The 26,693-nt window shown below is 35.5% G+C and overlaps 1 protein-coding gene across 2 annotated transcripts in view; it reads right to left on the reverse strand.

The window, feature by feature from the left end:
• The window catches only part of GOSR1 (golgi SNAP receptor complex member 1), a 54,660-nt gene that overhangs the window by 12,323 nt on the left and 15,644 nt on the right, over positions 1-26,693 (reverse strand). For both annotated transcript variants that reach the window (XM_041725353.1, XM_041725351.1), the window contains exon 6: positions 25,694-25,768. In XM_041725353.1, the coding sequence (XP_041581287.1) occupies positions 25,694-25,768 (75 nt within the window). The remainder of the gene's footprint in view (positions 1-25,693; positions 25,769-26,693) is intronic.

Here is a 26,693-nt window from a genome sequence, read left to right on the forward strand (position 1 = left end):
ATTCTGGGCCCTGAAGTAAATTTAATTCATCCACATGTATAATTTTCATCTTACTTGTATTTGTTAGCTTAAATCTATTTCTTCCACAGAAATACTTGATGATTAAAGACAGAACAGTTTTAATGACAGCATAAAGAAATGAAACTTCTTTAATCTAGATAGCTCAAACTTGTCCCCACAACCTATTCAAACCTTAAGAATTACAACCAACTTGTTGAGACAGGATAAGGAAATATAGTTCTGATGTCTATAAGTAGTAATTATTTACACCTTAAAGTTCCTTCCATTTTTGGGGAACAGTTTTGTTTTGGAAATGAAACCAAATTTCAGCTTACACCCTTTACAATTCAAGAATCTGAATAAAGACACTAAATGCACCTTTGATCTGTAAAATGTTTGCCTATTTATGTTCACACAGTGGAAAGAAAAAAGTCTATTTTAGGAAGGAATTCATAGGTATCAAGGTAAAGGTGCTGCTTTATGGCAGAATGCATGAAAACTAACTCCCAAGGTGCACAGCAGGTTCTTTTTTTTTTTTTTTTTAAAGATTTTATTTATTTATTCATGAGAGACAGAGAGAGAGGCAGAGACAGAGGCAGAGCGAGAAGCAGTCTCCTCACAAGGAGCCTGATGTGGGACTTGATCCCAGACCCTGGGATTGTGCCCTGAGCCAAAGGCAGGGGCTCAACCACTGAGCCACCCAGGCGTCCCTGCACAGCAGGTTCTTAACTGAATACCTGCACATTTTTTTCTAACTACTTTGCAAAATAATTTCTAAGTTCACGGTATCAACTAATAACTGGAAGTTTCATAATAAAGTAGTAGACCAGGAAATCTAAGTTATTAATGTATGAATTAGGAGACAAAAATGAACTTTAAAAAATGTCATAAATACCTTCTATAAGCCCTATGATTGAGAATTTCAAAAATAACATGGGGCGCCTGGGTGGCTCAGTCAGTTAAGTGTCTAACTCTTGGTTTAGGCTCAGGTCCTGATCTCAAGAGTCATGAGATGGAGCCCCAAGTCAGGTCCATGCCCAGCATGGAGCCTGTTTAAGATTCTCAATCTTCCCTTGCTCCTTACCCCTAAAAAACAAACAAACAAAACAAACAAGCAAAAAAAACCAAAACCCAAACTTCAAAAATTACAAAGATAGTGGAGGAATTAAGAGCAGACTATGTGGCTTTTGAATGCTGTCTCTACCACTTACTAGCAATCGGACATTAGGTAAATTACCCTATGCCTACATTTTTTTCAACTGTAACAGGAATGATAAGCAAAAACACTCCACCTCTACTTGTTAAGAGGATTAGAGAGGTTTATATATAGTGATTAGAACAGAATCTGGTACATGGTAAGCACTAAGTATTTTTTGCTATTTATTGCAGCAGTTTCTCAGTAACTATGCACTAATTCTAAATCTAAGCATAAAGTTGATAATAAATTTCCAAATAAACCCACTGCTCTGGTGAATTCTATTGATAAATATGATAAACATTTATTTTGTTAATAAATGTTGTATGGAAGTTCCCTGGAAAAGAAGTGCATCAAACAGGAGCTACAAAGATAAGTAAGGTACTAACTTCTACAGACTTTACCAAGGAGACAGAGAATATATATGCCTACAGGCATCTTGGTAAGGTGGTCATAAGCTCACAAAAGAGGGAGTAGTTAACTATAATTGGGTTAATATCTCCTTGTTCAACACAATGGTCTGGTTGACTGTTCTCATTAAAACTTTAGTATACTGAAGGTCAAGAGAAAAAAAAGACATTTTAAGATTCAGGAAGTATAATTTGAAAGTAAATAATTATATTGCCAATCACAGCAAACCAGTTTTAAAAAAAATATTTTATTTATTTATTTGAGTGTGCGCTCACACACACAAGCAGGGGGTGGGGCAGCGGGAGAGGGAGAAGCAGAAGCTGACTCCCTGCTGAGCAGAGAGCCAGACAAGGGGCTGAATCCCAGGACCCTAGGGGCATGACCTGAGTTGAACAGAGATGCTTAACCAGCTGAGCCACTTCAGTGCTCTCAAACCAGTTTCTTTTTTAAAGATATTATTTATTTGAGAGAGAGCACAAAAGAGTGAGAGAGCATGAGCAGAAGGAGGGGCACATGGAGAAGGAGAAGCAGACTCCCTGCAGAGCAGGGAGCCCATGCAGGCTCCATCCCAGGACCTGCGACCATAACCTAAGGCAGATGCCTAACAGACTGAGCCACCCAGGTGTCCCTCTTCAAACCAGTTTTGTGTTAATAGCCTTATCTTTTAAATAACCTTATTTTTTTATGAAGATAAAATGAAATAAACTACTAAATTAAGTGCAAAAGAACAGACTATTAATTTTGTTAATTTTTCTAAAAATAATGACAGCTAATAGTTATGGAGAGATTATGAGCCATGTACTGTTCTAAATGCCATAAGAAAATAAAATTACAGTAGTCTCCCTTTGTCTAAGAAGGATACATTTCAAGACCCCCAGAGAATGTCTGAAACCATGGATAGTACTGAAACCTATGTATACTATGTTTTTTTTCTATTCATACATACCTATGATAAAGTTTAATTTGTAAATTATGCACCATAAGAGATTACGATAATTAAGAATAAAATAGGATTGTAACAATATACTGTAATAAGTTATGTGAATGTGATCTTTCATTCTCAAAATATCTTACTGTACTCACCTTTCGTTTTGTGATAATATGAGGTGATAAAATGCCTATGTGATGAGATGAAGTGAGGGGAATGAACAGTAGCATTAGGCCACTACTGACCTTCTGACAATATGTCAGAAGGAAGATCACCTGCCTCTGGACCACAGGTAACTGAAATCATGAAAAGTGAAACCGCAGATAAGAGGAGACTAACTGTATAGGCCAATATCCTGATAAATACAGATGTAAAAATCCTATACAAAAATGTCAGCAAACCAAATTGAATACATTAAAAAAAGATCATACACCATGATTAAGTGGGATTTATTCCAGAGATGTAAAGATGATTTGACATCTACAATCAATGGGATACATCACACTAACAAAATGAAAGATAAAAATCATGATTATCTTAACAAATGCAGAAAAAGCATCTCGCAAAATTCAACATCCATTTATGATAAAAACTCTCAACAAAGCAGGTACAGAAGAAATGTATCTCAACATAAGGATCATATACAACAAGCTCACAACTGATATCCTCTATGATGAAAAGCTGAAAGCTAAGATCAGAAACAAAGATGCCCACTCTTGTCACTTTTATTCAATATAGTTTTAGAAGTCCTAAACAGACCAATGAGGTAACAAAAAGAAAAAAAAAAAAAAAGCATCCAAACTGCAATGAAGGAAGCAACTGTCACTATGTGCAGGTGACATATAAAAAACCCTAAAGACTCAATAAAAAAACTGTTAGAATAAATGAATTCAGTAAAGTTGCAGAATGCAAAACCCATGACTCAAAAATCTGTCTTATACACTAATAATAAACTATCAGAAAGAGAAATTAAGAAAATCCCATTTACAACTGCATCAAAAAGAACAAAATACCTAGGAATATATTTAAACACAGGTGACATTAATACAAGACACTGAAGAAGGCATAAATAAGTGGAAAGATATTCCAAGCTCATGGATTAGAAGAATTAATGTTAAAATGGCCATACTGTCTAGAGCAATGTGTAGATTCAATGTAATTCCTATCAAAATTCCAACAGCATTTTTTTACAGAAACAAAACAAACCATCCCAAGATTTGTAAAGAATCATAAAAGACCCTGAATAGCCACAACAATCATGAGGAAGAAAAACTAAGCTGGAGGCATCATGCTCCCTAATTTCAAATTATATTACAAAGCTAATTAAAAGAGTATGATACTAGCATAAAAGCAGACATAGATCAACAGAACAGAACAGAAAGCCCAGAAATAAAGCCACACATATATAGTCAATTTATGACAAAGGAGCCAAGAATATACAAGGGGGAAAGGACAATTTCTTTAACAAATGGTTTTGGGGAAACTGGACAGCCACTGCAAAAGAATAAAACTGGAACACTATCTTACACCAAACACAAAATTAACTCAAAATGGATTGGGGAACTGAACATAAGATTTGAAACCATAAAACTTTCAAAAGAAAATGCAGGCAGTAAGCTCCTTGACATAGATCTTGGTGATGATTTTTTTGTATTTGATACCAAAAACAACAAAAGCAAAAATAAATAAATGGAACTACATCAAATGAAAAATATTTTTTCTTCCAAACTAAAAAATTTCTGTACAACAAAGGAAACAATCAACAAAATAAAAAGGCAACTTAATTGAATGCAAGAAAATATTTGCAAATCATGTATCTGGTAAATGGCTAATATTCAATATGTAAGGAACTCATATCAGTAGCAAAACAAGACAAAACAAAAACCAACAAAACACCCAATCTGAATAAAAAGTGGCCTAAGATCTGAATAAATGTTTTTCCCAAAAAAAAAGATATATCAATGGCCAAAAGATACATGAAAAGAAGCATCTTAATCATCAGGGAAATGCAAATCAAAATCACGGTAAGATATCACCTCATACTTGTTAGAATAGCTATTATCAAAAAGACTAGAAATAACAACTGTTGAAATTATGTGGAAAAAAGGGAACCCCTGTGCACTGATGGTGGGAATGTAAACTGGTGCAGCCACTATAGAAAATAGTATGGAGGTTCTTCAAAAAATTAAAAATATAACTACTACATGATCCAGCAATTCCACTTCTGAGAACTGAAATAAAAAGTGAAAAATAAAAAGCAGTAAAATTAACTCAAAAAAAATACATATCCCCATGTTTACCGCAGCATTATTTACAAAAGCCAAGTTATGGAATCAACCTAACTTCATCAACAGGTGAATGGATAAGGAAATTGTGATACAGGAATGCCTGGGGGGCTCAGTGGTTGAGTATCTATCTGCCTTCGGCTCATGGCGTGATCCTGGGGTCCCGGGATGGAGACTCATATCAGGCTTCCTGTATGGAGCCTGCTTCTCCCTCTGCCTATGTCTCTGCCTCTCACTCTTTCTGTCTCTTATGAATAAGTAAATAAAATCTTAAAAAAAAGAAATTGTCATATATACAATAAAATATTACTCAGTGGTAAAAAAAAGAATGAAATATTGCCCTTTTCAACATGGATGGACCATGAGAGCATTATGCTAAGTGAAATAAGACAGAGAAAGATAAATACCACATGATCTCTCATATGTGGAATGTAATACACTCCCTCACCCAAGAGTAGATATCATTCTCATAATTTACACATAAATGGAGACTGAAAGAAGTAATCTAATCATTGGTCACAATTATTAGCAGAGGTGGGATTCAAATTCAGTCTGACTTCAGAAATTTGGCTCTTACTGTCTCAATAAATGATAGCTCTCTTCCTCTCTTCTTCTACAATCAGTTTTAGTTTTCCCTACTACTTTTAGATAATGACTTCTCTCTACTTTAATAAAAATCTATACTCTTAAGATTTATTCCATTTCTCTATTCTTCCCCTTTCCTCTCATCTAGCAACCTTTATGTCACTGGAAGATCTCTCTATTCTAAATTTTATTGTTCTAGGAAGCAATTTAATTTTTTTTTTATTCATTTATGATAGTCACAGAGAGAGAGAGAGAGAGAGAGAGGCAGAGACACAGGCAGAGGGAGAAGCAGGCTCCATGCAGGGAGCCAGACGTGGGATTCGATCCTGGGTCTCCAGGATCACGCCCTGGGCCAAAGGCAGGCGCCAAACCGCTGCGCCACCCAGGGATCCCTAGGAAGCAATTTAAATAGCTAGGACAGACTATCCATATTCTAGACAACAGTTCTTTGACCCCTTTCACCCCAAAGAATGAACAACATATGAATGCTCCTATAATTTCTTTAGTCTTTTTCAGATTTGGTAACTTTTCTCCTTGTTCATAATCATCATTCAATTTTTGTCTTAATAACCAAGTAAACAGCTCCTCAACAGGTTCTTGAGATAAATAAAATTAACTCAGTTCTCCTAATTTTTAAAAATGTAAAATAGAATTCAGCAACATATAAAAAGAATTATGCACCATGACTAAGTGCGGTTAATTCCAGGAATGCAAGATGGCTTCAATATTCAAAAATCAGGATATAACCAAAAAAACTAAAAGGCAACCTACGGAATAGAAGATATTTGCAAATGACGTATCTGATAAAGGGTTAGTATCCAAAATATATAAAGAACTTATTAGATTTAACACCCAAAAAACAAATAATCCAACTAAAAATGGGTAGAAGACATGAACAGACACTTCTTCAAAGAAGATATCCAGGGGATCCCTGGGTGGCTCAGCAATTTAGTGCCTGCCTTCGGCCCAGGGCGTGATCCTGGAGACCTGGGATTGAGTCCCACGTCGGGCTCCCTGCATGGAGCCTGCTTCTCTCCCTCTGCCTATGTCTCTGCCTCTCTCTCTCTCTCTCTGTCTTTCATGAATAAATAAAATATTAAAAAAAAAAGATATCCAGATGGCCAACGGACATATGAAGAGCTGCTCAACATCACTCATCATCAGGGAAATGCAAATCAATAACACAATGAGATACCACTTCACACCTGTCAGAATGACTAAATCAACGATACAAGAAACACAGGGTGTTGGTAAGGATGTGGAGAAAGGGAAACCCTCTTACACTATTGGGGGTAGTGCAAACTAGTGTAGCCACTCTGGAAAACAGTATGGAGGGTCCTCAAGAAATTAAAAATAGAACTACCATATGATCCAGTAATCACACTATTAGGTATTTACCCAAAAGATGCAAAAATACTAATTCAAAGGGATACATGCACTCTGCTGCTTATTATCTACAATAGCCAAATTATGGAAACAGCCCAAGGGTCCACAGATTGATGACTGGATAAAGAAGATGTAGTGTGTATAAATATATATAATGGAATATTTACATGCATAATATTTATATATATAAAGTAATATGCTAAGTGAAATGAGTCAGTCAGAGAAAGACAAACCTTGTGTGGAATTTAAAAAACAAAACAAATGAGCAAAGGGGAAAAAAAGACGTGGGATGGAGGGGAAACCAAGAAATAGACTCTCAACTATAGAGAACTGATGGTTACCAGAAGGGAGGTGGATGGAGGAATGGTTTAAATAGGTGATGGGGATTAAGGAGTACACTTGAGATGAGCACTGAGTGTTGTATAAAAGTGCTGAATCACTATATTTTGCACCTGAAACTAATACTACACAGTATGTTAACTAAGTGGAATTTAAATACAAATTTTTAAAAAAATTATTCAAAAATTAATCAATGTAACCCTCCATATATGAGCAGGCTAAAAAGCATTTGACAAAATACAACACCCATCATGAGAAACATTCTCAGAAAAATTAGAGGAATACTCGCTCAATTTGATAGAGGATTTACAAAAACTTACAGCTAGCATTATATTTAACAGTGAAAGACTGGGCGTGCCTGGGGGGCTCAATCGGTTAAGTGTCTGCCTTTGGCACAGGTCATGATCCCAGAGTCCTGGGATTGAGTACCCCATCGGGCTCCCTCCACAGTAGGGAATCTGCTTCTTCCTCTCCTTCTCCCCTCCCCGCTGCTCAGGCTCTCTCTTGTCCATGCAAACTCTTTCTCTCAAATAAATAAAAATCTTAAAAAAAAAAAAAAAAAAAGGCAGTAAAAGATTAAACACTTCTCTGTAAGATCTGGCACGGGGCAAGGAACCCCATTCTTACCAGTCTTATTCAACATAGTGCTGGAAATTCTAGCCATGCAATAAAGCAAGAAATGGAAATAAAAGGTATACAGATTGGAAAGGAAGAAATAGATCTTTATTTGCAGATGACAAGATTGTCTACATAGTAAATCTCAAATAATCTATATAAAAATTCCTAGAATGAGTTCAGCAAGGTTGCATTATAAATATGCAAAAATCAATTGTATTTCTATGTACTAGCAAAAAACATGTGGACCAAACTTAAAAAGAATGCCATTTATAACTGTTTAAAGAAAAACAGGAAAAAAAAAAAAACAAAGAAAAACAGGCGTAAATCTAATAAAACTATACAGAACTTGTGTACAAGTTCAGAATTTGTATAGACACAACATTGATGAAGAAATCAAAGAAGACCTAAATAAATGGAGACATACACCACATTCATGGGTTGGAAAACTCAACAGAGTAATAAAGATGTCAATTCTCCCCAAACTGATTTATAAATTTAATGCAATTCCTAGATCTAGACAAGATTATTGTAAAATTGATAAGAAAGCCAAATAATTAGTATAGGTTAAAGCAATTCTGAAAAAAGAATAAATGAGAGGAATCAATTTACCCAAATTTAATACTTATTACATAGCTGCAGTAATCAAGACTGTTGGAGAAAAAAAAAAGATCATGATACTGGCAGAGGGATAAACAATGGAACAGAAAAGCTAAAAATTTAAAAACTGAAGTGTTGACCAATGTACCAAACAGCAACAATAGTTACACAAATCCAATCCCAAGTTAGACTGAATATAAAGGTACATACCTTAACTAGTATTACTGTGGTGAAACGGTGTTAAAAAAAACAAACAGAACCTAATATGGAAAATACATTTCAATCTAACTAAACTCAAGTGAATCTGGCTAGATAAAAATGAAAAAACAGAAAGCTAAACATTTCACACAAATCATCAGAAAACCAGCTAGATATACTTCATTATAATTATCTGATTTCTAGAAGATATGAAAATTTCTTGTGGATTTGTTCTTGACCACAGATCTCAGAGCTAAAGTTCTACTAGCTAATAAATCACCCTAACTGCTAGACTCTGATTGGAAAACAAAGCCATTCTGTTTTCTATTCAAAGATAATGTCCTTGGGATCCCTGGGTGGCGCAGCGGTTGGGCGCCTGCCTTTGGCCCAGGGTGCGATCCTGGAGACCCGGGATCGAATCCCGCGTCGGGCTCCCGGTGCATGGAGCCTGCTTCTTCCTCTGCCTGTGTCTCTGCCTCTCTCTCTCTCTCTCTGTGTGACTATCATAAATAAATAAAAATTAAAAAAAAAAAAAAAGATAATGTCCTTGAAGAAGTGAGGTTGAAACGGCCACTAAGGAACAACTTTTTGTGTCATTTCATAGCAAGAAAATTCTTTGATGTTGTTTGTAGCACATAGATATAACCCTTGTTTTATGTAATGAGTATGTTCCTTAAAAGGTACCCTTTCTGAAAGTAACATTTTGGCTATTTTAAGTCATATTTTAAATGTAATAAGACCATTCCTATTTACATAAATTATATTAAGTATCTTATAAGGCAAATACTCATGCCTTCATTTTCCATATTTTTTTTTGTAGAAAACTAATTTTCAATAATAGGTTTTCTTAAAACACATTTTCATTAAGATAGGTCATTTTAAATATTTCAAATTCACAATTTATCCTCATATAATGGTAATTTTATAGCATCATCTGAACTGCAGTCAAAGAAAACAGTTGGCTGGATTCCCCTGAAAAGGAAACCAACCTAAAAGGCTTTCTTACTTATTGAAGAAAACAAAATTATAATCCCAAATATCCTATCCTATGGAGGAAGGAGGTCCTCCCTCCCAGTGGCATCCTTAGCTTATACAATGGCAAATACAGAGGAAGGCCAGTGATTTCTAAGTTTCAGATTGCCCAAAGTCACTCATTTGCCCTAAGCCTTCCTGAATAGACACCATTCATTCCAAGCATTTTTGATATTGTGGATACCAATTCAACAACAGAGTGGTTCCATAAAGATGGCATAAAGATTGTAAAAGTCAAATTTAAAATTGCTTTCCTTTGGGGAATAATATATACAACGAAGTGGAATTATCCTTCTTAAACAAGTACTTCATAACAGCTCAAAGGCATTCCATAAAGTCATCTGGAGTCTGTAAGCAACAAGTTTCTGTTTCTCTCAAGACCAATTTAAATTAGGTGAAAACAAGGAGTCAAATTTCATCACCAATTATTGAACAGTGGAATCACCAAAGCAACATTTAAATAATTCTTTTTAATAATTAATTTTCCCCAACACACACACTGCAAATGGCACAAATTTCAGGGGAAAAAAATGGGATTTCAAGCACATATTTTAAAGCAATTTAAACCAAAAAAAAAAAAAACCCATAAGAATTTGGCAAAATCACTTAAATAACACCTAATTAGAATCCTTTTATTCTATTAAGTACATAATAAACAAGTAAATAAACAAATAAGAAGATAAGTGCATAATAAATAATTTATTTCTTTAAATTTACTTATTTATTTTAATATTTATTTATTTATTTATGATGGACATAGAGAGAGAGAGAGATGCAGAGACACAGGCAGAGGGAGAAGCAGGCTACATGCAGGGAGCCTGACATGGGACTTGATCCCGGGTCTCCAGGATCATGCCCTGGGCTGAAGGTGGCACTAAGCCGCTGAGCCACCAGCCTGCCCAAAGGGATCAGTTTTAAAATTGTTATTTATGGGGATCCCTGGGTGGCTCTCTCTCTGTGTCTCTCATGAATAAATAAATAAAATCTTTAAAAAAATTAAAAAAAATAAAACTGATCCCTTTGTAAACTGCAACCAATCATATCATTTACAGCAAACACTGTGGTGATGCAGTCTTTTACTGGTAGTTAAACAGAGAGACCCTTAAGATCTAGGTCTTATTTATTTTTGTGTACACTCTCTTTTTAAAAAGATTTTATTTATTTCTTTTAGAGAGAGAGAGAAAGAGAGAGAGAGACAGCAGGAGCAGGGGAAGAGCAGAGGGGGGAGAGAGAGGGGGAAGGAATCTCAAATAGACACTGGCTCAATCTCAGGATCCTGAGGTCACGACCTGAGCTGAAACCAAGAATCGGACGTTCAACTGAGTCACCCAGGTGCCCCTGTATATATATATCTATTGAAACAGATAGATAAGTGAATACAATTAAGCTGTAATAGGATACAAAAGACTGTTTTAGTGCAAACAGATATTTATTTTATAGATACCATCTGGGAAATAGAGAAAAAAGGATGAAAGTATAAATTATTTGCAATCCCTATTCCATTAACATTATATATGGTAGCTTATTTCCTTTCCTTATTTCCTTTGGCATAGAAATTTTGTTTTCTAATTACATGAAGTTACCTAAGGACAAAAAGTAAAGCATCAGACTCAGAATTCTAATTTAGGGAGAAAAAAAAGAGAAAAGTTAAAGCTAAATTATTAGCAGTGAGTTCTTTAAAATCAATAGACTTATTTTTTAGAAGAGTTTTAGGTTTACAGAAATATTTAGCAGAAAGTAGAGTTCCCATGCACCCATTTTCCCCTATCAATATCTTTTAGTGTGGTACATTACAATTGATGAGCCAATATTGGTCATCATTATATAAAATCCATAGTTTACATTAGGGTTCATTCTTTCGTGTTACATTGTTTCGTGTTTGCATTTCGTGTTCATTGTTTCGTGTTTCGTGTTCTACAGGTTTTAACAAATGCATAATGTCATGTACCCATCATTACAATGTCATACAGAATAGCTTCACTGCCAGTGTGCTCCACCTACTTACTTACTCTTCTTCCTCTTCTCCCCCACCCCGCCCCCCGCCGAACCCTTGGAACAGCTCATCTTTCTACTGTTGATAGTTTTGCCTTTTGTGCTACAGTTGGAATTACACACACAGTATGTGGCCTTTTCAGACTGGCTTCTTTTGAGCATTTAATGGCTCCTCCTTGTCTTTTGGGGCTTGCTAGGTTACTTCCTATATTACTGAATAATATTCCATTGTATGGATGTACTGTTCTATGGGTGCTTCCAAGTTCTGGCAATTATGAGTAAACATTTGTGTGCAGGCTTTTGTTTGGACATAAGTTTTCAATTCATTTAGATAATACCCAGGAGCATGACTGCTGGACCATATGGTTAGATTACATTTAATGTTTTAATGAAGCTGCCAAACTGGCTCCCAAAGTGGCTATACCATTTTGTATTCCACCAGCAGTGAGAGTTCCTACTGCTCCACATCCTTACCAACATTTGATGCTGTGTTTTGGATTTTAGCCATTCTAATAGGTATATAGTGGTATCTGATTGTTTTAATTTGCAATTCCCTAATGACATGATGCTGAATATATTTTCATATGCTTATTTGCCATCTGCTTATCTTCTCAGATGAATTGTCTGTTCTGATCTTTTGCCTACTTTTTAATTGTTGAATTTTTTTAAAAAAGATTTTATTTATTTATTCATGAGAGACACAGAAAGAGAGAGGCAGAGATACAGGCAGTGGGAGAAGCAGGCTCTATGCACAGAGCCTGATGTGGGACTTGATCCCAGGACTCCAGGATCACACCCTGAGCCATCCAGGCGTCCCATAATTGTTGAATTTTAAGAGTCCTTTGTATATTTTGGATAACAGTCCTTCATCAGATAGGTGTTTTGCAAATATTTTCTTCCCATCTGTAGCTTTTTTCATTTTTTAAAAAAGATTTTATTTATTCATGAGAGAGAGAGAGAGAGAGAGAGAGAGGGGCAAAGACACAGGCAGAGTGAGAAACCTAAACATACATGGTTGATAGAGTTCAAAGTGCTTTCATGTTTTAGTCTTTCTCTTGCCTTGGAATCCCTTTACCTTATTCTCAACATAAATTGCTTATATCTTAAAGTCCAGCTCAAAAGTCACATCCTTTGTGAAGCCTTTCCCATTATCTATACACCCAGGCAGAACTAATTATTCTTTTTTTTATAATATTATGCTTTCATTATTTTGTTTTTTATCAATTCATTAATGAATAAACAAGCATTTAGGATATATCAGACACTGTACTATGCAGTGGAGGAAAAATATCTTAAATTTGTAAAGCTTACAAAGTTTTTTTTGCAAATGGTGTCTCATTTAATACTTTAAGAATATATCTTATAAGATATCATAATTATGTTTATTATTTCTCCAACTAGAATGAATTCCCAAGGTGTGGAGGCTGAGTCTAATTCATCTTTGACTCCCTAGAGCCTAGTATAGTACCTAGCACACAGGAGACACTCATTTAATACTTGTTAAATAAATGAGTAACAAGATACTTGTTAGATTAATACAGTAGCAATCATAGTTAACGGGGCAGACAGAGGATATATATGTCACATTGTGCAAACATATCTGGGAAGATAAATTCCTCACTACAGCAGAGTATCTCCAACTCTGTTTTACTGTATAACAAAGCCATGTACTGACTGAAGATAGATTTGATTTCCATATGCTCCAAGGGAAGAAAAATGAGTTCTGCATAAAAGCTCCAAACTAGGTTATTTTGCCTTATAAAACTGTATATTACCACATGAATATGAAAATAAGAAAAGTATTATTCAGAGTTCTATTAAGTTGCTTTATCATCTATTTCAATATGGAAGACAACTGCACCACCTGAGACAAATGGGGCTTCAACATGTAATTTTAAAATATCCCATAAATGGGGGATCCCGGGGTGGCTCAGCGGTTTGGCGCCTGCCTTCAGCCCAGGGCCTGATCCTGGAGACCCGGGATCGAGTACCACATCGGGCTCCCTGCATGGACCCTGTTTCTCCCTCTGCCTATATCTCTGCCTTTCTCTCTGTGTCTCTCATGAATAAATAAATAAAATCTTAAAAAAAAAAAAATCCCATAAATGAAATGATAGATAACACAGTGAAATAAATACTATCAGTCCTCATATGTTAAAATTCAAGTCTCTATTATATGAAAGACCCCTAATATAGGTAAGGGATATATCTCAAGATCTTTGCATATTCTCATATTTATGGCTCAACTAACACATGTGGCTTCTTCTATAAGCTTCTCATTTTTCTACTTAGGAACACCACTTTTTTTTTTAAGATTTATTTATTTATTCATGAGAGACACACAGAGAGAGGCACAGACACACACAGAAGGAGAAGCAGGCTCCCTGCAGGGAGCCCAATGTGGAACTGATCCTGGACCACAGGCGTCCCAGTAGCACCACTTTTTGTAGGATCACTTCATTAGCATTACCTTTATAATGGTGTTTTCTCCAAGGAGTGATGTTTCACAAAGAAATAAAAGTATATGTATGTATGTATGTATGTATGTATGTATATAAACCATTTCAGGTAGTTACCAAGTAAATAATAACAAGCAGGGGCACCTGGGTGGCTCAGTGGTTGAGAGTCTGCCTTTGACTCAGTTCGTGATCCCAGGTCGTGGGACTGGGTAATCTGACCATCATTTAATTGGAGTCATATGGTATTTATTACACAACAAATGTACATATGATTACACCAAAAACTTTTGGGATAAAGCCACTCCTTGTAAAAATCACTAAATTATGGTGATCATATGTCTTATACTTTTCAAATATGGTCATGCTCCATTAACACAATTAAAATTTAATTTCACAAAGACATTTAGAAGTATTAGAAGTATTTCTAACATTAGAAGTATTTCAAATTATATTTAAGGCATGTAAATTAACAATGCACATAAAAGGTTTCGTCTTTAGTATTTGCTTTTCTTAGTCTCTAAAACCCTCATTATGTTTTGTTTCATATAGACATGCCTTACAAAGCTTCTTTACATGCATTTATCTTAGCAACTGTGTGATGTGGATACCATAAAAATCGGTTTAGATTGAGTACATACTAATTGTCCAAAAAGATACAAGGTTCTCTCTTCAGTATAATTTGGATCAAGTTAGATTCTGAATAATGATCATAGCAACAGTAAAAGCTTACATTTCTGTGAGGGCTTAGCAGTTTATAGGAAAAAAAAATCGGTTTAGAGAAGCAGTGTAGTATTGCAGAAGCAACACAGAGGATCAGCTTTAATTAGCTGTGGGACCTCCGAGAAATCTAGCTAAAATCATGAAACAAAAAATGAAGCCATTTTCATTGTTTTTAAAACACCTATGTAAAATATTTCCACAACCACAACTCTGGATCATTTAACCCAAATGACAAGTCTGGTAAATTAAAAAAATTCAAAATATTAATAGTCTAAACATATGCTAAGAAGAAAAGTCATAAGAAAAATTGTTAGTAGAGAAAAGGTAAGCCTCTGACAATATAGTAGTTCTTTACTTACTCATGAACATATTTACACCTAAGTGTACAAGTATATGTACCATCTCAGATAATAACAACCATATCTGCTGAAGTCAATGGAATGAAAACAAAACATATTCTCAATACTGCAATTGATTCTGTGTATTTAAATGTAACTTGCTTTATACAACAGTCCTGTATTTAAAAAGTTAGGTGAAACGAATTCTTTCGATTTTTTAAGTGCTTTTAATTGTGTAAAATGTCTTAACTCTTTTTTTTTTAATTTTTTTTTAATTTTTATTTATTTATGATAGTCACAGATTGAGAGAGAGAGGCAGAGACACAGGCAGAGGGAGAAGCAGGCTCCATGCATCGGGAGCCCGATGTGGGATTCGATCCCGGGTTTCCAGGATCGCGCCCTGGGCCAAAGGCAGGCGCCAAACCGCTGCGCCACCCAGGGATCCCAAATGTCTTAACTCTTAAGCCATTCTTCCTAAAAATCATGTAACATAAAGGGACAGCTACAATCCCATTACAAAAAAAAAAAAACAAAAACAAAACAAAAAACAGAAAAAACCAAAACAAACAAAAACAAACAAACAAACAAAAAACCCCACCCCAAAAACAAGACACAGGGAGGTCACATCACCTGCTTTTCAGAAAAATGTAAAGCAACTGATCTTTCAAACCTTAATAACATTATGCATGCTGAATCCCTAAAATAAGAAAAATAAAACTTGAAAAAAAAGCAAGTCACAGGGAGGCAGTATGCTGTGGGACAAATATGGAACCAGGTTAGGAAATACGGATTTGAATTTTTATGAAACCTTGGCCTATGTCCTTTCTGAATCTTGTTTCTATCTATAAATAAGAGAGAGAAGCATCTGCCAAAGACTGTTAATATATACCATAGAAGAATTTGATTTTTAATAATTTATCACCTTAACAATATTCCCTTTAGTTCTCAAAATCAAATTTCATATGTAAATATAGCATCTGGACCAATATCTTATACATTGTATGTATTTAATAAATATTTGGGGAATAAGTAAATGAATGAAACAGGTTTCCTATAATGGGAAACAGGTGTCCTACATATACATGTATATGAAACCAAAATTAATACCTTCTGTTTACATCTATATACATCCATTCATTTAAACAAGAAATAAATATTAAGTGTCTATGATATAACAGGAACTAGGGACACAACCACAACACTGCCAACAGACTAGACTAATCAGGTCCCTACCTTTACAAAACTTACATTCAAGGAGTCACTTGATGATAAAAAATAAAAAGCCCAACAAATTATTACAGATTCTCATAAATGTTATAAGAGAAGCCAAAAAAAAAAAAAAAAGAGAGTGCCTTCTTAGAGATAAAAAAAGGTCTATTTTAGATAATATAGTCAGAAACTCCTCTTTGAAGAAGTAACAAGTGAGCTTAGACTAAAGATGTCAATGAATAAGCCACATGAAAAGCTAAGAAAAGAGTATTTTAAGTAGATAGAACAAGTTAGAAGTACAAAGAAGCTGAGAAGGGAAAAGGCTTAGTATCTCTGGGAAAGAAGTAAATAGAGGCCAGCATATCTAGTATCTAGATCAGACGAGATCGGGTGCGTTCAGGGTGGTATGGCCGTAGACCATATCTAGTATCTAATAAGCAAAGGGAAAGAATGATATAGATGAAGGGATGGAGATGAGGTTGGAGATTTAGGCAGTAGGTTGTATCATGTAGCATTTCATAGGTCCACAAAAAATTCATAATTCATTAGTGGTGGGGGATGGGAGAAGGCAGAATGGAAATTTTTTTTTTTTTGGTAAAGATTTTATTTATCCATTCACGAGACAGAGAAAGAGAGAGAGGGGGAGAGGCAGAGACACAGGCAGAGGGAGAAGCAGGCCCCCTGCAGGGAGCCCGTTGCGGAACTCGATCCCAGGACCCCAGAATCACGCCCTGGGCCGAAGGCAGGCGCCAAACTGCTGAGCCACCCAGGGATCCCCCTAGAATGGAAAATTAAAGTAAAAGTCCACCTCAAGGGATGCCTGGGTGGCTCAGAGGTTGAGCATCTGCCTTTGGCTTGGGGCGTGATCCCCATCCCAGGATCAAGTCCCACATCCTCCCACATCGGGCTCCTTGCAGGGAGCCTGCTTCTCCCTCTATGTCTCTGCCTCTCTCTGTGTCTCTCATGAATAAATAAATAAAATCTTTAAAAAAAAATCACTAGAAGAAAAGATTTTGTTTGACCATACTATTTCTATGTTTATGGCTTGGAATACAGAAGAGAGTAGTAAATCCAATTGAAGCGAAAGTTGGCTAATAACTTCTCTGGAGCTCTGTATATGACACATTCTCTTCTGATTAACAGATGTTCTAAGTCCACTAGCCACAGTGATGGATTTGTGATCAGCTGGGCCAATCACAGTAACCCTCCCAGTCCCCTGCACCCTCAAGCCCAGGGAGAAATTCAGAGCCAAGAGTCTTGGAGTATCTCCAAAAGAAACTGCATTTGTAGTTTAAAAATCTTGCCACAAAGAAAATTCCAGGCTGAAACAGATTCACTAGTAAATTTCATCGAACTTAATATAAGGAAAGAATAACACCAAACCTGTACAAATTCTTTCAGCAAACAGTAAAGGGGACATTTCTCAACTCATTTAAAGGGGCCAAAGATATTTTAAGAAAACTAAAGATATTCTTCACAAGCATAATGCAAAAATCCTTTTTTTTTTTTTAAAATTTTTTTTTTATTTATTATAGTCACAGAGAGAGAGAGAGAGAGAGAGGCAGAGACACAGGCAGAGGGAGAAGCAGGCTCCATGCACCGGGAGCCCGACGTGGGATTCGATCCGGGGTCTCCGGGATCGCGCCCTGGGCCAAAGGCAGGCGCCAAACCGCTGCGCCACCCAGGGATCCCTGCAAAAATCCTTAAAATAAATTCAGGAATATATCAAAAGGATAATAAATATATCATGACAAAGTGGAGTTTATTCTAGGAATCAAGATTGCTTTAATGTTTGAAAATAATCAATGCAATTCACCATATTACAGCAATAAGGGAAAAAAATTGATCACCTCAGTAGATGCAAAACAAGATATAAAAAATTCAACCCTATCCATGACAACAACTTTTAGCAAGAGAGAGATTAAAAGCAGTAATAGTCCAGTGACAATAAGCACAATAAGTACCCAGGTCTTAGTTTCTGAACCATTCTCCAAAAATAGGAACTGATGCTGACTGGAGAAGTGGTTGATTCCAGGGCTGAGGTAGGGAAAATACAAGAACCATGAAAACTGTGTGGTAACAAATTATAAAGAAAGATAAAAAAAAGATGGGCATGTCAAATGACAGAAGCTAACCTGAAGGAGTGCCCAATGGCTAAAGTTGGAACAATTTCAACAACAAAATAATGATAGTGCTAGATTATAACCCAAAGTGTAAAATAAATATCCATGAGTCTACACTGATAAATAAAAAATTAAATCAATGAGGGAGAAGGGTACTTAGAGAATCTCAACTATTAAATGTACAAAGACGGGCGGCCCCGGTGGCGCAGCGGCTTAGCGTGGCCTGCAGCCTGAGGTGTGATACTGGAGACCCAGGATCGAGTCCCATGTCGAGCTCCTTGCATGGAGCCTGCTTCTCCCTCTGCCTGTGTCTCTGCCTCTCTGTGTGTCTCTCTCATGAATAAATAAATAAAATCTTAAAAAAAATATATAAATGTACAGACTGATGGAAACAGAAAATCACCAGTAGGCAAACAACCCAGGAATAATTGGGGAAGCAAGATTCACTAACGGATGCTAAAATTACTGGAAAAGGGACACCTGGGTGGCTCAGCGGTTGAGCATCTGCCTTTGGCTCAGGTCGTGATCCTGGAGTTCCGGGATCAGAATCCCACATCGGGCTCCCTGCATGGAGCCTGCTTCTCCCTCTGCCTGTGTTTCTGCCTCTCTCTTTCTGTGTCTCTCACGAATACATAAATAAAATCTTAAAAAAAAAAAAAAAAAACTACTGGAAAAAGTTCACAGAGAAATAGGGTATTTGCAGAATTTCAAAGCATCTTTCCATATATTTATTAATTACAACGGGAAAAAATTTTACAGTAGAGAAATGTGACAGATACCACTTTAAGCAATCTAGATTAATATAATCAATAAGACATCCTGGCATGATATACACCCTGGTATGATGCTCCAAGAAGGGCCCAACATCACCATATGGTATTCTTGACAAAAATGCGTAAGGTCAGACCAGAACACTTAAGAGTAGTGGTCAGTTATTTTTGTACAATGTCCCTTAACTTGGGTATGTCCGTCTGACGTCTTCTCTTGACAAATTAAGGCTGGGTAATTTTATCACAGATCTGAGGAGACTAAGGAGACATGACACCTAAATACAACACAGGAGCCTGAACTGAATCTTGGAACATAAAAAGAACATTAGTGAAAGAATTGGTGAATAAAGTCTGTAGTTTAGTTAATATTATTGTATGATAATTTGCTGAATTTGATTATTAAGGTACTATAAAACATTAACATTAGGAAAGCTGGGTGAAGGGTACAAGAAATTCTCTGTACTATTTGTGCAATTATTCTGTAGTCTAAAATTTCAAAATAAAAAGCTAAAAAAACCCAACCAACAAAAAAGTAACCCTTGGTAAATCAGAAAGGGAAGGTTCTTTTGCAACCTGATTAAGGGCATGTACAAAAACTCTCTGAATATCAAAGGATAAATGTTTCTCCCTAAATACAAAGCAAGGCAAGAATATCTGCATTGACCGCTTCCATTTAGCATTGTGTTGGTGGTTTGACCCAGTGCAATGAGGAAAGGGATAAAAGGAACACAGCTTAGAAAGAAAGAAAACTAAATTCTTAGATAACATGATTACAAACATAGAAAATCCCAAAAGATTTACCAAGAAACTACTATAAATATAAGTAAACTAATAAGGTCATAGGATGAAAAGTTATATACAATAATCAATTATATTTCTGTATCAGACAAAACAATTGGAAAATTAAAAATTCCATTTATTTATTGTTTTAAAGATTTATTTATTTATTTATGATAGACACAGAGAGAAAGAGAGAGAGAGAGAGAGAGAGAGGCAGAGACACAGGCAGAGGGAGAAGCAGGCTCCATGCCAGGAGCCCAACATGGGACTCGATCCCGGGACTCCAGCATCGCGCCCTGGGCCAAAGGCAGGCGCCAAACCGCTGAGCCACCCAGGGATCCCCTAAAATTCCATTTATAATCACATCCCCAAACAGGAAATATTTAAAAACAAATTTAACATAATTTGTGCAACATAATTTCACCTGCGTGGTGAAAACCATAAAATGCTACAAGAAAAAAATGAGACCTAAATAAACAGAAAAACATACCATGGTCCTGAATTGGAAGATTTGCTATTGTTACCACGGCAATTCTCCCCAAATGGTTCTGCAGGTTCAATGTAATCCTATTTAAAATACCAGCAAGTTTGTTTTTTTTTTTTATAAGCTGGTTGTAAAATTTGTATGGTAATGAAAAGGACTCAGAAGAGCCAAACAATTCTGAAAATACAGAGCAAAGTTAGAAGACCTGCATTACCTTATTTCAAGACTTAAAGCTACGTAATCAAAACAGTTAAGCTACTGGCCTAAGGATGGACCTATAGGGCAGCCTGGGTGGCTTAGCGGTTTAGTGCCGCCTTCAGCCCCTAGTGTGATCCTGGAGACCTGGGATCAAGTCCCACGTCAGGCTCCCTGCATGGAGCCTGCTTCTCCCTCTGCCTGTGTCTCTGCCTCTCTCTCTCTCTGTCTCTCATGAATAAATAAATAAAATCTTAAAAAAAAAATAGATGGACCTATATAGGTCAATGGAACAATATAGGGTTCAGAAATAAACCAACTAACGGTTAATTAATTCTCAACAAAAGGTGCCAATATAATTCAGTGGGGGAAAGGAGAGTCTTTTCAATAAACAGTCCTGAAACAACTGGATATTCATGTGGTAAATAAATGAATCTTGACCTTAACTCACTAGATACAAAAATGAAATAAAAATGCTAAGATTGTAAAACTTCTGTTAGAAAACAAAGGGTAAAATATTTGCAAACTTTGGTCAAGATTTTTCAGTCTGAAAATACATGAATCATAAAAGAAAAACTGATCAACTAGACTTCATCAAAATGTAAAACCTCTGCTCTTTTAGAAGCCATAATGAAAATGAAAAAAGTCCGAGCCTCAAGGAAAATATCTGCAAAACCTCTGACAAAGAACTTGTATCCAAGATACAGAAAGAATTTTTAAAACTCAGTAGTAGAAAAAAAACAAAACTCAATAATAAAAAGATAAACAGCCCAATTAAAAAATGCGCAAAATATATGGACATTTCATTAAAGATAAACAAGTGGCATATAGTACTTGAAAGGATGTTTATCATTAGTCATAGAGAAGTGCAAATTAAAACCACAATGAGATACAATTACACATCTATTAGAATAGCTAAAAGAGGACTGACACTATCAAATGCTGGAAAGGATTTAAAGTAACTGGAAAGTTCAATATAGGATTGTCAGGAATGCAAAAATGATAAAACCACTTAATTCTGACAGTTTCCTATAAAACGAAACATAAACTTACTCTTGCCATATAATCCAATAATTCAACTCCTAGGTAATTACTCAAGAGAAATGAAAACATAGCCACATGAAACTGTCAAAGAGTGGTCATACCAGCTTTATTGATAATAGTCCAAAACTAAAACATTAACCTACGTATCCACCAAGATATATCATACAGTGGAAATTATTCAGTGACAGAAAGGAAATGACTACTAATACAAAAATACACATATGTTAAAACTACATCCTTTAAAAGTAAAGGATGAGAGACATCATAATGGTAATAGTTCTTTAAGGAAAAAAAAGAACTTTAAAAACAGAAAACTAATTCAGATACTTCTTTCAAAAAGGAAAATATAAAGAACAATGAAAGAAAGTGGTTAAAGAAAGAGAAATCAATCTAAATAGCAAGCAAAGAGCTCATAGAAATGCATCTACATTACAGCCCAGTAAAAAACAAATAGCTACAAGCTTGACGCTAATTCAAAGTCAGCATTTTCTTCTGACTGATGTACTGAAAACAGACTCCGAGAATAACAAGTCAAAAATGAAAGCTACTTTATCCACAGGAAGAGAAATTATTGCCTTTCATAAGATAAATTGTTACAGGCTAACATTTATTTTTAGACAAAATGTATTAATGGGAACTGGTAAAAGCAATTACAAAGTTAGGGTTTTTTTTTTTAAGTTTGGCATTCATTTCTAAAACTTGTTTTATTCTTTTTCAAGGCAAAAATATGTACTTTTGAAACAAGTGTAGAAGTGTACATTACCACAAAAAATGTTATGAAGAATCAAATAAAAATCTACATTTGATTCTAGCCATAAAAAGTCCAGTGCTACTGTACAAAATCAACTAGTTACCTGAGTTACTGGATATTAAAAATCTTTATCCATGAAATATCAAAATAAAAAATATCAAAAAAATACCCTAGTAGCAAATCTGGCCTACTAATTACAAATGAACTATATAATCTATAATCACTACAGGTTTCTATAATCACTTTTAGGTTAATTTAACTACTACTACTTTATGCTTCTTTTGTTTGGCTGCTTAACCTATGTTTTCTCTAATGAAAATGTATCCCTTGTATTTAAAAAAAAAGTCTATTACTGGGGAATTTTTGCCTATCTTGGTATAAATTAAAAAAAATTCAAAATATCAGTGTTACTGAAGGCACTGAGGAATGTTTACATATATGCTACTAATGAAACTCTAGCAAACCTTTAGAAGATAATTTGATAATATATCAAAAGCTTTACAAATGAATATATTCCAATTCTAAGAATCATAAGGAAATAAAAGACTTCAATATGTATAATAATAAAAACTGAAATTAATCCAAAAAGCCAACATTAGGGAAATGGTTACATCTTGGTCTGTATTATGAGATACATGCAAAAATAAACCAATAATTTATCAAATAACATGCAAAAAGGCTCCCAATCTACCAGTAAAAAATGGTCACAGAATCTGTACTAACAAGTGATTTGAACTGTCTTTTTTGTGTTATTCATACTTTCTACTCTGAGTACTTTTATTATAAAGAGCACTTCTAGCTTCTGTAAGGAAAAAGTTCTGAAAAGATCTTGCCAATTCTTCCCTAAAGCACTTAGCCAATGACATAGAGATGACGCTGAAAAAACAGAAAAAGTTTTCCATATTATTTGTACACCGATCATCTATGATTTTATGTTATTACCTAACAAATATTTATAATTTACCCACAAAAGATTGATTTTCCCAAAATGTATTTGGAAGCTGTGTTCCAATGTTGAGAGCAATGACTGAGCCCTTGCTTTTGGTCTCAACAACTTCCCTAATTCTTTTTTTTTTTTTTTTTTAAGATTTATTTATTTATGAGAGACAGAGTGACAGAGGGGGGGGGGGTGGGGGCAGAGACACAGGCAGAGGGAGAAGCAGGCTCCATGCAGGGAGCCCGATGCAGGACCCAATCCTGGAACTCCAGGATCACACCCTGAGCCAAAGGCAGACGCGCAACTGCTGAGCCACCCAAGAGTCCCAACAACTTCCCTAATTCATCAGAAGCTCATATTCCATACAACTCATCTGGCCTGCTTCTCTCTGTACAGAATGAGCACATATAAACTTTTTCACAAAACTACTGAAAGGAATATATATAAAGTATATCATATGTAAAACTGAGAAAAATGGAAAACGCCTTTTGATTTCCAATCTTCTCATCATTTTTATAACCCTAAATAAATTGTTATATGCTCCTGAACTGATATATTTTTTTTCCTGTAAAATGAACAATATAAAACTCCTGAAGGGTTTTCTCTGAATTGTCAAAATGAAGGCAAAACTGCAAATTTTCATATATAATTTATAAAAAAACAGTGTTTGGAAATTACTGGAAATAAACAATATTAATTTATATCATTACTCTGGTATACTACAGCAACAAATTATTCTTAAAGTAATTAAACTACAGCATTTCTTTCTTTTTTTTTTAAGATTTTATTTATTTATTTGACAGGGAGAGAGCACAAGCAGGGGGAGCAGCAGAAGGAGATGGAGAAGGGAGCCTGACATGGGGCTCAATCCTAGGACCTCAGGACTATGACCTGGGTCTGAAGGCAGACGCCTATCTGAGCCACCCAGGCACCCTCATTTCTAACTTTTTAACATCTTTTTGAAGCAATAAATACAGAAACACTGATGCAATTTTAACCTTTACTTTGTGCTACTTGAGTGTCTTATCCCTCAAATCTTTTTTTTAAATTCTTTTTTTTTAAATTTTATTTATTTTTATTTTTTTATTTTTTTTATTTTATGATAGTCACAGAGAGAGAGGCAGATACATAGGCAGAGGGAGAAGCAGGCTCCATGCACCAGGAGCCTGATGTGGGATTCGATCCAGGGTCTCCAGGATCGCGCCCTGGGCCAAAGGCAGGCGCCAAACCGCTGCGCCACCCAGGGATCCCTTATCCCTCAAATCTACTCTGTAACTAAAGAATGTATTAATATAGTTTTGGATGTTATAACGCAAAATGGTGGTTTTTATCAAATACAAAAAGAACTACCAAAGCTAGGAGTAACTATAAACTAAACATACTCTAGGAAAGACTGCCCCCTTGTGCCAATCAATAACATTCAACAGATTAAGAAACGACACTAAGAACTATATCCAACACTACAAGAACCCAGACTTCTAAAAAGGTCTTTTTCCATGTTCTGATTTCACCAGCTTATATTTAAAGTGGTGATCTTTAAAGAAAAATAAATTGAACAGTACATTAAGATCCTTCAGACATGACTAATTTATGACATTTAGCAGCAAATATCAACATAATTTGCAACATCTAATTACTGTGGATACTAGCTGCTCAAGGGCTTAGAGGCTAAGCTCACAGAGAGGAGTAACCTTCTGACTTCTAAGTTCTACAACAAAATGCAGAGAAAATATTAAAGAAACCAGTAGCTTGCAGAGAAAAACATACATGAAAAAGGGATAGAATATGGTGACTTGTTTTTAAAACATACAGAGTTCATTTTTAGGCTTTTCTTCTGAATTCTTAGATAATAAGATGTTTTCTTTGGATCTGACCTATGGCCTGTTAAAAGCTTCTTTTCTTTGGATCTGACCTATGGCCTGTTATATAAAGCATATATAAGTGGTAACAGGGCATTCAAACATAAGTTATTATCAGCATCATTACTACTATCATTACTACTAATCAACAGTACCAAACAAATATATTAGATGGATTGACTTGCTAAAGAAAAGAACATTAAGGATAAAAAGATAAAAGTAAAAACTAAGTGATGTGAATGCAGATTTTGGATATTCCATAGCATCGTATCTTTCCTAATTAACAGCTAGAAAAGTTACAATTCCATTTCTACCAAATAGGGTTCTTAGGAGAATTAAATGAATTAGCACTGATAAACCACTTGCTATAAAAAACACCACAAAACGTTTGTTACATCAACAAAGGAATTTGTAAGCATAAGAAGCTACACGGCATGTATGTATACAATAATACCTACTTTCGAAGGTGGTCATGTTCTTTCAAAAATAGTTCAGTTCTTCTGTTGTTTACTCCAGATCCACTTTTATATGACCTAGAATAAAACAGAAAATTTAAGAACATTTTTGGCAGATACCGCAAAATAGAAGTGATTGACTCCAGTAATATCCAAAGTAGACAAATTGAGCCTATTGTTTTGAGTGAACAGTTAAAATGTCATTTTCATCTTCTAAAAATGACATCCATAATAAATAGAAAAATATAATTGCCTCTCTAATTTAGGGTTAAGTGTTTATTTTTTACCAAAATAATCCAACATTTTATTTTATTTTTATTATTTTTTTAAAGATTTATTTATTCATGATAGACATAGAGAGAGAGAGAGAGAGGCAGAGACACAGGCAGAGGGAGAAGCAGGCTCCATGCCGGGAGCCCGACACGGGACTCGATCCTGGGACCCCAGGATCCCGCCCCGGGCCAAACGCAGGCGCTAAACCGCTGAGCCACCCAGGGATCCCCCTAATCCAACATTTTAAACAAACAAAAGTCTTTTCCTCTACTATTGCTGTTATTATTTTTTTCTATTATTGTATCTTAATTTTCTCCAAATGGAGATAAAATTTTAACTGGTTACTACACAGCATATGGGGTAGGAAGCTACTGCTATAGAATGTTTTCCTTCACAATGGTATATGTAGTCTATCAGCTAAAGCCTATGAAAGCCTATGGAGCTAAAATGAAGCTTGAGATCTGCCAATTCTGGCATTTGTCTTGGCTGTAAATGCACTAAAATTTACAAGAAAATAATTTTTATCATTACTATCAACACTCATGTTTCTGCTCTTTACTCATGTTAAAATAACAAAAACTAAATGCAAAATTCATGAAACTGGGGCGCCTGGGTGGTTCAGTTGGTTAAGCGTCTGCCTTTGGCTCAGGTCAAGGTTCCAGGATCCTGGGATTGAGCCCTGCATCAGGCTCCCTGCTTGGTTGGGAGTCTGCTTCTGCCTCTCCCCTCT

This window comes from Vulpes lagopus, chromosome 12 (assembly GCF_018345385.1).
Source record: "Vulpes lagopus strain Blue_001 chromosome 12, ASM1834538v1, whole genome shotgun sequence".
NCBI classification, from domain to species: domain Eukaryota; kingdom Metazoa; phylum Chordata; class Mammalia; order Carnivora; family Canidae; genus Vulpes; species Vulpes lagopus.